The sequence below is a fragment of the Cottoperca gobio genome, chromosome 19 (genome assembly GCF_900634415.1).
Source record: "Cottoperca gobio chromosome 19, fCotGob3.1, whole genome shotgun sequence".
In the NCBI taxonomy this organism is placed as follows: domain Eukaryota; kingdom Metazoa; phylum Chordata; class Actinopteri; order Perciformes; family Bovichtidae; genus Cottoperca; species Cottoperca gobio.
In genome coordinates, this window is record NC_041373.1 from 6024749 (window position 1) to 6039533 (window position 14785).

Below are 14785 nucleotides of genomic sequence, written 5' to 3' on the forward strand. Positions count from 1 at the left end.
TTGTTGAATGGCTGTTTGTGTTTAAGAAACATTTTGAGAAAAACTTTCAACAATGCAGTAAGCAAAAATGTATGTTTTGATTTGTTTCTCCTTTCGTTTTACAGATCATGGGTTTGCATGTAAAGTGAGACGCGTTTGGTGGCAATCTGGTATAATTTATGTACTAAAGTGTGTATGTTTTGAGATGTATGCCTTGAATTGCTTGCGATTAATGAGCTGTTTTTTTTCCTCAGTTCCTCCAAAAATATCCACTGTAGTTGATTTACAGTAAGACACTCAGACTATGAGTAGCTTTAAAAGAAAGAAAAAAATCCTCAAAAGCGAGCATAAGCTTATGTGCTAGAAAATATACATAGTTTAAAAATGCATCGCAAACAGCCTTGAATGGCGAAGTCCAGCAACAAAGATGCAACTCAACAAGCTCATCATCATTGTTCAGTGTGCGGAGAGAGCTTCTCCAAATCACAGTAACTTAAGTGTCTTACTATATTCACTTATTCAGATGCACGCGTCGCCTTGTGGGCGAGGGGACTAATTGTTTTCTGCCCACACGTGTTCTATACTTTGGCTAAATCAAAGATAACTAATGAACTTTTCATAAATATTACAGTGACAAGAGTAATTAGGGATTATGTTTTTAATTTCACTCACACACACACACACACACACACACACACACACACACACACACACACACACACACACACACACACACACACACACACACACACACACACACACACACACACACACACACACACACACACACACACACACACACAGTTTTGTTGCAGTGGGACCAAAAGGATAAGTTTGGATTTTTCAAGTCTGTCTTAATGCAATGCTCATTATGCCACACCTATGTTGATATATTCGTTGCTGTAATAATTCCTCCTTTCCACTTCGGCTGTGACGTGACCCCTTGCTAATGCAACTGTACTGTAAACTTTATATGAAGTAAATATGAGACTCCGGCAGTCCGAGTTAGCCAAATAGAGCAACCATCGTAGTAAATTATTTTTAAATTTGAAGCTTCCGTCATATCATATCTTCCATCATCGTGTTTTATGACATTATGTTGTTTTGGAAAGGCTAAAAGGCCAACAAATATAGATTGAAGCAGAATATTTGACTTCTGCACTTAACGCTCTGGATTTCTTGGAAATGTTTGTATCACACGAGATGGAAACAATCCTACGCAGCCACCACTGGATTCTACAAATATCATAATAATAATAATAATAATATTAATGTAGCCAAATCTTTATCTGCCACTTTGCAGAAATACCATCTTTAAACAGAATGAATAGACATTAAAAAGCTTTGCTGTATTCAAATTGGAATGTCAACGTTGTGAATGAAGCTTCGAAGCTTCAAACTTTTCGGTGCAGTCCTTTGAGACAGACTTAAAATAAATCTGAACCTATCCTTTAAGAGTAGAGATATTGTAATACTGACCCAGTGTTGGGCTGCCAAGTCCTCCAAAGGCACCAGAACCAAGGGCTCCCAGTGGGGTGAAGGGTGGGGATCGGCCATACGGATCTAAACAACAAACGCAGATAAGCGTCAGAAAAACTGTGTTGATACAAACATTAATTTATAGACCAGCTTTAAACTGTACTGAAACTAAAATGTCTCCACTCCGATGGAAGAATATGGACATAACGGTTATGGAAAATTGATTTCCATCCATTTATGAAAGGTCATGGTCAAAGTCAAATCTGGAGTGGCATACAGATGTGCCTTTTGAAGCTGCTCTTACCCAAGTGTGCAGTTGGTGGGAGGAAAGATGAGTGGGGCGTTGATGGAGAGATGAAAGGAGCAGAGGACGGATTGACTGCCCCTGAGGGAAAGAATTATTAGCAAAAGAAGAAAAAAAATGTCACCACTTATCCAATCAAGTGCATCGAGCTACTGCAAACCTCTCGCTGTGACTCAACTTAGCGAAGCTTTTACAACCTCAGGAATGTGAGGACAGGATAAACCACAAATCAAATGATGATAGCTGGTAAGAAGAAACTGAGGAGTTCTTTAAGAAATTAGTCATCATCATATGTGCGGACTAGACACCAGTAACCAGCCTGATTCGTTTAATATTTTATATTATATTTTTGTTAGTCAAATTTACACAAGTGCTGTGTGATGGCTTTTACGTTGCCTACTCAGCGTCACAGACTACTACTACCTACTATTGAGACACGCACACGCCAACATGGGGACTTTCTCGTTAGATTTAGAGACTTCTCAGATCCTCTTAGCAACTTTATTGCTAAAAAAGCGACTAGCAACATATATTATATTGTAATTCATTGACAATGCCGGCTCTTCAGCCAACAGCCCTGGTCTCTCCCTCTACTCTGTGAGTATGTGTGGGGCAGGCAGGAGGACGCCGCTCAGCGTAGGAGTTAATAATACACCCACCTTCACATTCTTTATATAAAAAATAAATAAAAAATAGTGATTCATTAATAGTTTTGTATAAATAAATATGAATGAATAACTAGTTTTAGATGGATAATAAATAGTTGACTCTATAATAGGCCTACATACACAGCATAGAATAATTTGATCGGATTATTCTGATTTCTTAATACTAATTACATATGTTCATAACTTATGAACATACTATTGAATTTTCCATTAAAGAAAAGTGCTGTAAATAATAGTTCTTAGAAAGAAAATTGGAATTGGCAGGTCAGACTTTATCGGCCAAGAAAATGCAATCAGTGTATCTCAAGTGCAGATGTGACATACTAAAACAAAACAATAAGGAAAAGATATCCCAGCGCATTACACAACTTCAAGTTGTTAAATCAACAATACACTGACATTCTGACAGCTGTTCTTAAGAGACAACAATGTTTAGACATGCACCTGCAGCTGAGAACAAACTGGGAGGTCTGGTCAGATCATGAGTGGGAGGCAAGGCTCCTCCCATCGGCCCCAGGGGGCCCATTCCTCCAGCTCCAGGAAGACGGGTCAACAGGTCACTACGGAAGTCCAACTTGTGAGGATCAGCCTGCATCAGCTGAAAGAGTTGAGTAGAACAGTTAACCAGGCATTTAATGTCACAGCACTTTCTATATCTCTGTCTACTGAGTGAAGATCTCACTGGGAATTAACTGAAATTAATTCAATTTACAATCTGGGAAATTACAACACATGATTTCAATAAGCACACACATACATACAAACACATACCTTCACTTTTTTCTGATGGCTTAGAATCATCCAGGCCACATATACATGCATAGCACACCACTTTCCTGGTTTCTGCACAGCACAACAACAAAAACAATCACAGAGGTTTACTATGTTATTCCACAAATCTTGCATGTACACCGCTACACAAGGTTGTCGTTTTCCAGCTGGAGATAAGGTTATCCGCTAGAGCTCAGTATAAATTTGGGAATATTAAAAAAAGTCAGTAAGCAAGGATATAAATAAAAAAAAATCACGGGGGAAAGAACAACCACATATATTATACACAGGGTCATTTCTGTATCCAATTTGGGTGTGCATAGACCAGTAGCAGTCGAGATTACAAGTGAGATTAGTGCAAATAGTGAGTGAAGCAGCGAGAAAGTAAAACAGGCTTTAAGGAGCCAAGGGATTCAAAAACATCCGTTTCATCTTACATTACTGATTTTCAATGATGTCCCAAATGGATCAGTTAGCTACAAGAAAACAGAAGTGTGAAACCACTTTTAATCCACATTTGCTGATTCTTTATCAGGACTAGTTTTGCACTCTGTACTGCACTGACTAGGCCCATGTTGCAGCATATCTTAGAGACTAAACTTTGGTTACAATACAGTCCTTCGCAAACAAAAAGAGGACGTCTCTAGAGTGATGACGCAAACTTCAGGATTCACAGTAAGCATGTTGTCCTTACCCTGGGGTCTTTGGGCTGCAGGTGGTGAGGCACAACCCCAAGTCGTGCGGATATATCAGGACCCGCACCCTGAGAAACAAGAGGCCGTCACACACACACACACAGCACAACACATGAGCCATAACCTACTGATCTAAATGTCTAAAACTGATATTCGTCCCCTTTCTTTCAGTGCCATTTGTCATGTGTTGTTACTGTAGCTGAAGCTTGTAGGGCCATGTGCAGACTGGACCATAACATTCACAAATCACTTTTTCAGGAGAAAGTAATGATACGAGTTTACACAGATAGAGTCTCGGGATGGGTATCATAAGGATTTTATCAATACTCCTTATAAGTTAGGTTCTTTATTGATACTCTTATCGGTTCTTTTTCATTACTAAATAATTGCACATTTTTACAACAGCAAATTAACTATATCCACGCAATAATATCTCACTAGAAACAAATATAAAAAGGCCAATAAAATAAATATTATTCCTGAGTGAAGTTTATTCCTCTGTCCTCCTCCCTCTGCTCATGTGAATAACTGCCTGCAGGTACCACTGGTTCAGGGAGGAGGGGCCGCTTTGTCTCACCTAGCAGCTAAGAATTACAAGAATGTGCCAAATTTCAAGATACGTGGAAGACTAAGCTAAACAGTTAGACAAAAGTTAGCTTTTGTTTTAGCTTAATGGTAACAATTCGTTATTAGCCAAGCTAGTGCGCTGTAGTTGTGTAAAACAGGAGGTGGATGAGAGACTGCGCACAGAGCAGATTGAAATATTGATTTTCAACATGTTTATGCTTGTTGAACAGGTGCATGGATTAAGTATTGCTTTTAACTTGCGACGGTCTATTTGCACGTACAGTAACGAGCATAGTTGGAGGAGCTCAGCCCCAACACAAAGAGCAAAGGTGATGCTGCAGCGTGATAACAAATTACACCAAAATGTTCAAAGTAACGATAAAAGAACGGATAACGTTGCAGCTTATCAATACTAGTCTTTAATAATTAAGGCCAGGGAAACAGTACCCATACCTAGTCATTATGGAGCTTTGTGGCACCCCTGCTGTGAGAGGATCAATGCCAAATTATGCTCCAGTGCTTGTAATATTGTCTGAATTACTAATAGTTATAAAACGGTCACTATGGCCAATGTCGAGACAATAATTTCAGCAGGTAATGTGAGATTTCACTGACAACATGACGTCTAATGGCTGCCCAGGAATCAGTAATACAAAGATGTAGAGAGTTTTTACTTACCTTTGGCTGAAATGCTCCTTGCAAGGAGCTGAACGGCCCAGTGGGAGGAACCACAGGTTGGATACTCGGCACTGAGGCCGGCGGGTATTGTGGGAAGAACTACCATATATGAGAGAGAGAGAGAGAGAGCGAGAGAGCGAGAGAGCGAGAGAGCGAGAGAGAGAGAGAGAGAGAGAGAGAGAGAGAGCGAGAGAGCGAGAGAGCGAGAGAGAGAGAGAGAGAGAGAGACACACACAGTTTTAGGTTCTACAACAACACTAAAATGTATTCTCAGCCTCATTGTTGTATGATTTAATATACTAATCCGTAAATCATCACCACAGTAATATCAGTAAGATTACTCACAGGGTGTCGGTACAGCCCGTCCATCTTGCCTGCATACTTATCAAACTGAAAGACAAAAGGAGTGCGCGGGTTAAAAAAACAACTAAACATGGTCCACATTCCAGCCACACTGGAATTTCAAGTACGACACAAATGCACAACAACAGAGAGCATCTCACCAGAGGAGGTGCCGTGGCTGTGGGGTGCAGGAAGGGCGTGAAGTGGTGCGTGTGCGTGTGTTGGTGCTGGTGGTTGTGCTGATGGAACTGGAAGGCCAGAGGCGGGATGCTCGGCTGGTTCTGAGACGTTCGGCCTGATGAACCTGTGCCGGAGTTGGATGCTGATGGACCACCAGGAGTGGAGCGGCCCGCAGCTGCTGCATTATTTTCAGCCCCTGGAACGCTGCGTCTGCCCTCGCGCTCTTGTGAATTCAAGAAGTGGGAGTTTAGGTTTTGACGCAGTAATTCTTGGTCTAGTGATGGGAGGTAAAAGGAGAGAAAAGAAATAGTGATTTCTTGACAATAAACATTCAAATCACCGATGTGGGCAGTCCCCAGCCTCATTATACCGGACATCATGGAAATACTTGTTGAACGCAATCCTCTGACGGCTGTCTCGGGAGTCAAAGGATCTGATCTTGTGTTAACCACCGCTATCCATCACTTCATTAAAAGTGTGCTCATCCTTCCCACAAACTAGCCTGGATTAAACACTGTTCTCAAAAGCACTGTTGATTTATTTAACATCCATTTACAACTTTTTGTAAATAATAAATTCCCTCATTATTCCCATTAAAGTTTTACTAATGCATCTTGTTTTAATACATTTTACTGTTGTCTATATTTGAACTGGCCTTGCAATAAATTACATACATGATAATTCCCCTGTGAAACATTGATTTGTATTATATCTTTCTTTTTTAATATCTTTCTTTATACCTGTACTTAAAATACTTGTTCAATTGCATGTTTCAAACGTGCATGCTTTTAACAACTGCTAGAGTTAATTTGATATCACATTTAGGATGTTTAAGGTGCCACTTATTCAATCAACAAATACAGTACAATACAGTAAAACATGAAAGGAATGCTATACTTGCAATTCTGACGTGATCAGACTTCAGTTAATTGACTTACAACTTCCTCAACACCCCAGACAACCGTCAGAGAAAGTCTGGGTTTGGTTTATTTTAGTCATGTGTTAGTCATTGTGTTCCCATGAACAGCTGAAACAGACTAACAGCAGGGAAAAGTAGCATTCCTGTTGACTGTACCTGCTGCTGTCGAATGACCAGGACCTTGTAGCAGAGGGGGAGGGGGAGGAAGACCAGGTGAGGAAGCAAACAAAGCCCCAGCGCTGGCTCGGGATGGGGGTCGGAGAGGTCCCGAGGGTCCTGAGCCCCTGATGTAGGGCACCGACACACTGGTGGAGGGTGTTGGGGGGCGCATGGAGGATGAGGAAGAGGCAATAGATGAAGCAGATGAGGGAGGCTTGACTGGGGTGTTGCTCCTGAGAAGAAAGAAAGTATTAATAATGAATCAAGAATTAACCCAGCTGGGATTCATAGTAAAAAAAGATTTTTATGGTATCCAAATCATAATTTACATACCTGTTGATGTTGTAAATGGGGTGAGATCGTCCAGGCAAAGTGAGGAAGGGTTTGGGTTTGGAGAGTGGCGGGCTGCCGTTGTGGCGGCTGCCGTTTCCGTTGAACGGGCTGGACCGGGGGACAGTGCCCGAGGCTGTGATCGGGGAAGATAGGCAAGAGAAGGGGGCAGAAGAGATAGAAGAAGAAACAGGCTCTGGGAAATGCTGCTCCAAGTTTTTCTCCTGACTTCGCTCCAGGCCAGATACTCTCGGGGTCACCATCAACCGCGAGATGCCACCACAACGGGCCGGAAGAGGCGGGCAGATTTTGCCCATGGATGTGGCCATGTTTGAGGGGACAGGGTCCACAACTAAAGAAGAGAACATCAGTCAGCATTTTGCCTTTCTTGCACATTACAGCACAGAGTGACAGGAGTAAGGGCGAGAAATGCAACATATAGAGAAAGGGACCACAAACCCAATGAAGAAATAGTGCTTAAGGTAAAACGTCTTCAAAAGGTTTTGGATCTTAATACATTTTCCAAAAAAATAAACGAGGAAGATTAGGAAAATTCTGATCTGTGACAGAAAATCCCATGTAGTTATTGACTAAACCCACACCATGAAACACTGAACAACTGATCTGCCATATCATAAACACACAACATAAAGCACGGTGTATGCCTCCCGGGGTCGACGGGCGTTACCATTGTTACAGTTACAGACATACACCAATTACTTTTTGCTTTATTTTACTTATTGCTTTAGAAATATAACCCATATTGTTCATTTTTGCGTATCAGGGCCCACACAAGCGCGTTATCAATATATAGTCTGACACCAGACACTACAGTTATAATCTGAAAGTGTCAGTTGTGTTGAGCAGCAGCAGCACAGAGACTGGAGTCAGATTTCAGATGGGACGGGAGAGGAGAGTTGACCGACAAGACGTTTGCAGAGGATTAGGTGTCAAACTGAAAAGCAAAAGCATCTATTTGGCAATATTTGGATTTCAACCCAATTTTAGCGGAGCGGAATGGGAACCTGAATAGGAATATTGAGCGGCATCGAAGAAAATATATTTTATTGTAAAATATACGATGCAAAATCGGTAATATCAGTGCTGTCACAAGTTTATTAACCGGTGGGAAGAATTTCCTAACGGTCAAAATCTTCTAACACGATATAGGTCATTTCATAGATCCATTGTCCCGTTGAATAAAAATGAGAGAATAATGAAAACAACCCAGTTGCTTTAGCAATTTGTTTATCTAAACATCGGCTTGTGAGTGTAAATGTATGTAAATTTCTCGTACCTTTCCTCGTACTGACTGTGAAGACTGGGTCCATGTCGTTGTCGGAGGCCTATATGGGGATAAGAAACAAAGATTTAATACAATATTTAACAAAAGTCAACATGTCAATCAGCTATTTCTTCTCAAGATTGCATCAAGTGTGACGGTCTACTATATGACAACGTCATGTTCCTATTCAAAAACACAAGTAATGGCAACAAGCAGTGCAAACTGTGTCACACATTCATTACCTAATAAGAAATAGCTGCATTATATATTGATAAGATAACAGGCAAGCAGTACACACCTTATCTCCTGTATCACTCTCAGTGTCGCACTGAAACAAGACAAACAAAATAAAACATTCAGATTAGATCTATTGGATTATGTCAGGCAATGTATAGTTTTAAAGCAGTTTGCGAAAATGCTGAACCAGGTTTCAGTACAACATTAGAAAATAAACTTACAATGTAGCCAGTCTCCAAAGGGTGTCCCTAGAGAATAAGAATATACAGTATTTAAAATAGATTGTAAATGCTAAATGGAAAATGTATATCCAGTGATTAAACTATAAAAAAGGTCAAATATGTTCAATAAAACCATCTTTCCTGGTTGTAACGAATAACCCTGCACTGTTTCATAAACAGAAACACCCTTAAATGATGGGTGATGTGAACCAGTTTTACTGGCTAGTGTTCAATGGTAGGATATAAACAGTCAGCAGCACAACAGAAATGTGAACATGTGACCATTGCTATCAAGAATTAGCTCAACAATGGTCTTACTTATGTAGATGTGAAGGGGAGCAATGTAATGTGATGTTTGCCCTGTACGTCATTACTATTAGTTGTGAGAATAGCAGCTATATGTTCAGTAATACTTGCCCTGGTTGTTTCCATCATTTAGATATAGGAGTGTAATTATACTTATAGGAATACTACCATTAAATGTCTAATTGTATATCAATTACTCATTGTATTGGTAAAGAAAATTTAGTTTTTCCTCGCATGCCTCCTCCGTGAACAAAGAATCAAAAAATACTTCTGTATATCTCACGCTTGCGCAGGCGCGCTGCTCGTCATACTTTTTATGCAGAAGTGTTTTAAATAGTTCGTTTTTTGCAAAAATGCATGCGTTTGTGAAGTAGTGAGCATACGATGGATAAATGAGAGTTGGATTATACTGCACGAGTTGTGTGAGAGTTTGTAAATGGATGTTTTTGATATAGTTTTCCTGTTGTCAGAGCCCCCAGTTACTTCAATTCATCGAGGCATTTTCCCGTGTTTGGATTCTTTGTTCACCGTGGAGGCATGAGAGAAAAACAACGTGTTCTTCAAGAATTGAAGGTAACGCTGGGTTAACTTAATACACAAATGGTCGTTTTGGGGGAGAAGTATTCCTTTAAAATGTATTCTATTGTTTGGTGGTATGTGAGTGATAGCAATATGATAGGTAATGCCAATGCTTACCCTGTGTTTATTTTTATTATTATTCTTTTTTTCCCGTCCTGTTGTTTTATTAGTTTTATTGTTTTCTTTTCTGTTCATGATGTCTTTGTTCTGTGTGATTTTACAAAAAAAAGAATTAGCTCAACATCTAACATGACAAGATGAAGGTGGATCCAACCAAAACATTCAAGCCCAGTAGAGTCATCATAAGTCATCGGTTCACCTCAATCTTTCTCCTCTTATTTCTGCTCTTGTTCCAACAGCTGCTAGAGTAGCTGTGCGGGGCTCCCTCCTCAGACAGCGGCCCTCCACCATTCTCCTCTGGCCCTCTTTTCCCCTTCTTTATCCTTCCCAGCATGTCGGTGCGCTGACTGGGCTTCAGGGAGCAGTCCATCTGATGAGGAAAAAAAAGAATTGTGTTTACATGTTTAGCAATAAGCATGAATCTGTAAGCCTGAGGGCAAGGGCCATAGGCTAGCTACATGCAGATTAATGTCCTGACAGACCTCATTTCTGCATAGTTTCTACCCTGAGTGAAGGCAAAAATAGAAACACCAGAATGATGTAATGCAGCCTGCATGTGACTTCAGCTGTTTGTGAGTAGACTCAATTATATGGTGCATTTTGAGACTATTTTGTGGTGGTGTTGTATTGAACTTGTTCTAAAAAGGTTCTGCTGAAAGCACATTTAATATCAGGGCTTAAAACATTAGTTTACTGCAGCTTTCCAATATACAGTATAAGACACATAATTTACCTCTAACTATTATTTGCCTGCTTTTTTAGTATTTTTTCTTAATACTTTGTTTATTATCTTAAATATATATTCTATTCCACTTTGAATTGCCTTGTGTCTGAATGCTGCTCTTTAAATAAAATGTCCTCGCCTTAAAATGTTATTCTAATATTGTTTTACACCTCATTTGTAATAAATAAACTTGCAGCCCAAAAAAATACTGTAAAGTATAATCAATACATCTCTGACAAATGTCCACAATAAAAACAAAAAGGTCAGTTCGTATTAGGAACACATTACAGTGTATAAGGAGGTTCCCATCTTTTTGATCACTTCTACTGATCACCACTTATCTACCTGAAGGGATCAGAAGGCACATCTGAGGAGTTGTGAGATGATAAACAAGCTAGCAAAGAATAAAAAACCCCAGTGCTACAGAAAAAGAAAAATGCTTTCACATTTTTTTGGCTCCCCAAAATCATTAAAAATTAATTGTTTTTATCTGTGATGAGAGGTCGTGAGTAAGCATTGAAGGTCACGGGGTAAAAAAGGTTGGGAACTAGTGACTTATGACACCTGCATTTGGTAAAAGGATTGAATATAAACTGTGTGAAGGAAACGCCACATGAAAGTCACCACAGCTTGTCTGTTGGTGGAACAGTTTTTTTTTTTTTTATTATTATTATTATTATCTTCTACAGAATAACTGCGGGCAGTTAATAAGTTCAGGCAGGAAGTTAGACATTCAGAAAAGGAAATTGCCACATTCCACCAGTAAACACTGCATTTGTTTTGCTGATAGAGATACATGTTTTTTTTTCTTCTTCCCACATTAGGTGTTTCAGATAGTAACCAACATCAACGTTTGCAGTCACTGGTAGGGTACCTAAGTCATAGAGTGGCTTTTCCACCTGACAAAAATGGTTCCTCAATAAAATGTTACAACAGCTGCTTAAACTACCATAGTGGTGCATTAATCGATGTCCCCTCTTACAAAACACACACAATCCCATTGCCTGTCTTTTTAACATATATTTAGTTATTATTGCTTAGTTATATGTATATACATATAGTTTTAATAGTTTGCCATCCCTGTCATGTAGTTATATTATTTTGTGCATAATAATTGTGTTCTATATAAACATTGTCACATTTTAATATTGGCGAAGGCTTCAATTAAGCCCAGTGGTTTTTTTCTGCCTCTTCGCGCACTGTATATTATTTTATATTAAAATAAACTAGGTAAAGAGTCCTGGTCCAAGTATCTAAAAACAGCAGAATCTCTGCTGTTGAGTAATACATAATTACACACAGTTAAATTATTTCTTGTGCATTAGGTTTTTCTTTCTTAGTCTGAATCTCCATTTGGCAGCTCATCAGCACCTCACTGAATTAGGACATGAATAATTGAGGCCTCTCCAGAACCCATCAGAGGGATGCCTTGGGGTTTGGTGTTGGCCTGCCTGAGTGGATTGCTTTCTCCAAGCAAAGGAATAGTGTCAAGAGTTGAGGAGTTCAAATCTGAAGCCTTTTGGCACCTTTAGCTGGAGGGAAGAAGGCATGATTTGACTTGATGCAGAGGAATAAAGAGGACAACAATTAAAAGGTAGTCAATCATGGACAATGCAAGGAACAACCACAATGCTAAAATGGTTGGAACGCTATCATACGTAACAAGAAACACTACTCTCAAATTCTGGATTTCTAAGGACATCCCTGCACTGGGTGCTTGTTATAAAATGAGGCATTGAGAGTACTCCCTCTTTAAAAGCTGACATACACCCTTCATGACAATGTCAAGGGATTTACTAAGATATGGAAACTAGTCTGGAACTTCGTTCTACCAAATTAACAACATTTGAATGGAAAGAAATTTGAATGAAATAATGTCAGTCTGGTGGTTTGTTCGTGTGCTTTTTAGTTTAGTATCGTGTTTGTAAAGTTGTGACTTCTTCTGTTTTTGTGTTTTGTTAAGGTAGTTAAAAAACTATGGAAAAAGTAAGTCTGGAAGTGTATGTAATTGTTGCCAGAAACTCAATTAAAAAACAAACAAAGAAGTCGTCTATCCTTAACACCAGTCAATGATATAAATAAGAGGAAATGATTGGGCCAACTGCCTGCAACTCTTCATCAAAAGTGATCCATCAATTCGTTTACACTAATGTGTAAAATAAATGTTTGGTGAACGACAGCTGGGTGAAAATTTCATTTTTTTTATAAAAAAGAAAAAAAGGTGTTTACCTCCAGTGCCTCCAAGCTGACAAAGCTCGCAATAGCGAAGCCATCAATGATGTCTTCCTCGCAATACACAGACTCTCTCTTCCTGCGGCGTGGAGGCCTGTGTCTCCCAAAACCGGGTCGGCATTCTCTCCCACCGGGACCCAGTACACTGTTCGTCCCACAAGCCTCCCGATCAGAACCTGAGGACAGGGATGTGGCCCGCTCCTCGGCCAGGTTCACTCTCCTCCTCCGCCGCTCCCTGTCGCGCTGTGAACGGGACCGTCGGCTTTGCCTGAATCCAGTGCTTCGGCTTGGGCCCTCCATGTTGCAATCCTCCTTTTGTAACTCCAGTGAGAACCAAAAGGCACTTTATTCAAGTCCAGGTCCAGTGGAAGGCACCGAACCGCAAAAAAACACCACCACACAGACAGGCCCTCGCAGGGAGCCCCTGTTAAAATGGCGTTAATGGAACCAGTGGCTATTATTTACCGTCCTTTGACAACAGTCTATCGGCATCAGTGCCTTTCTTTCGGCGAAATTTTAGTGTCATTTCAATGAATCTGACCGCAAACTTAGCTCCACATTGGTATTTAAAAACATCCACGACACACACAAATGTCAGGACATAGCTGATAAGAAGGCTAACATTAGCTAACTAGCAAGAAATTCAACCGACATTAAGTTATACGCATGTAAACAAAAAAAGACCAACGTTAGTTGTGTTACGGACAAAGCAGCTCAAATCGCCTCTAGGTAAATCTCAAAATGAAAATCACACTAACGTTGGCATTACTCAATACAACTCTTGCGTTTAGGATTTCCTAATTTTTCTGCTGACAAATTTATTTGCATGTTAGCACAAATGATAGCTAGTTTGTTAGCGTTAGCAAGGCCAATAAGCCAAATATCCGACATTAACACACCGGTGACCGTGACATTATTTCGTATTAATGTGAAATGTTGAATATTATTGTTGACAGCTACTGTAAATTACTCACAATCTGAAAAGGAGTAAAATGCTGTTTGAGTTAAAGTAATGGCAGCTAACGTTAGGTCAGTGTTGACTCCAGCTAATTAGCATTTGGGTAGCATATACACGGCAATACATTACAATATATTCAGCCAGCGACCTAAGAATAAAACGATATTCTTAAAACGTGTCTGGAAAAGACTGACAAGCCGGACAGTTTACTGTGGAGCTAACTAATATACCGTAAACGGGAGAACAAATGTTTCTTCTGCCGAAATGTGTTGATGGCCGATAGTAATGGTTGAATTCACATCAAAAGAAAGACGTAACGTTAGCACTCTGGCTAGCTAGCGTTAGCCGATCCAGCTGTTAGCCACAAACAATAATTATTTTAAAGGAAGCAGGACGGGGGTTTTCTGCTACCAATCGCCCGTACAATAATGCTTCTTTACACACAAATCTTCTTTCGTTCCACCTCCATCATAAAGAAAAAAAAATCAAGGCCCAAATATCAAAGCCTCGGTGTCGATTTCCATAAACGAGGGTGTCGGCCAAGCCCCCGTTGGGCTGGGCAGCTCCTTCATGCAGCCTTCACTGTGGTGTAATCCAATGTTTGTGGATTAGTTGGACCACTCGCTGACGTTTCCTCTCAAAGATTTCTTATTCTTACTAAATCCAAATACATACGGATAGAAAGGGATCGGCTCCGCTGCTGCCCCTTCACAAGTTTCCACGGAATTGGAAATTTATCGTGAAAATCAGGAAGACACAACCCTTGTCAGCCGTGCAGTGCATTGTGTGCGCCACTCTTCTTCCTCAGTCATCAAACTGGGCTCATTGGTAGCTCTACTGGTGCATACTGCCTCCATGTGGACAGTGTCAGGTCTTTTCGATTGTGTTTTGTATGAATGCAATTTGTTTCAATATTAAATAAATACATGAATACATGAATACATTTGCCTATGAAACAAATAATATGCCTATACCAGTGATTCTCAACCACTGTACCGCGGCACATTAGTGTGCCGTGAGAGCTCGTCAGGTGTGCCGTGGGAAATGATCCA

The 14785-nt window shown here is 40.1% G+C and overlaps 1 protein-coding gene across 4 annotated transcripts in view; it reads right to left on the reverse strand.

Moving 5' to 3' along the window:
- Window positions 1-14552, reverse strand: part of fbrs (fibrosin) — a 22558-nt gene extending 8006 nt beyond the window's left edge. For 2 of the 4 annotated variants that reach the window (XM_029455684.1, XM_029455683.1), the window contains exons 1-16: window positions 12773-14552; window positions 10019-10189; window positions 9817-9906; window positions 8815-8841; window positions 8655-8684; window positions 8369-8417; window positions 7075-7423; window positions 6739-6974; window positions 5645-5937; window positions 5487-5531; window positions 5142-5240; window positions 3896-3964; window positions 3202-3273; window positions 2875-3028; window positions 1763-1843; window positions 1459-1542 (exon numbers count right to left, since the gene is read on the reverse strand). In XM_029455684.1, the coding sequence (XP_029311544.1) occupies window positions 1459-1542; window positions 1763-1843; window positions 2875-3028; window positions 3202-3273; window positions 3896-3964; window positions 5142-5240; window positions 5487-5531; window positions 5645-5937; window positions 6739-6974; window positions 7075-7423; window positions 8369-8417; window positions 8655-8684; window positions 8815-8841; window positions 9817-9906; window positions 10019-10189; window positions 12773-13075 (2152 nt within the window). In that variant the 5' untranslated portion in view covers window positions 13076-14552. The remainder of the gene's footprint in view (window positions 1-1458; window positions 1543-1762; window positions 1844-2874; window positions 3029-3201; window positions 3274-3895; window positions 3965-5141; window positions 5241-5486; window positions 5532-5644; window positions 5938-6738; window positions 6975-7074; window positions 7424-8368; window positions 8418-8654; window positions 8685-8814; window positions 8842-9816; window positions 9907-10018; window positions 10190-12772) is intronic. The other 2 variants (XM_029455685.1, XM_029455686.1) reach the window with 2 other exon arrangements.
- Window positions 14553-14785: the final 233 nt, after the last annotated feature.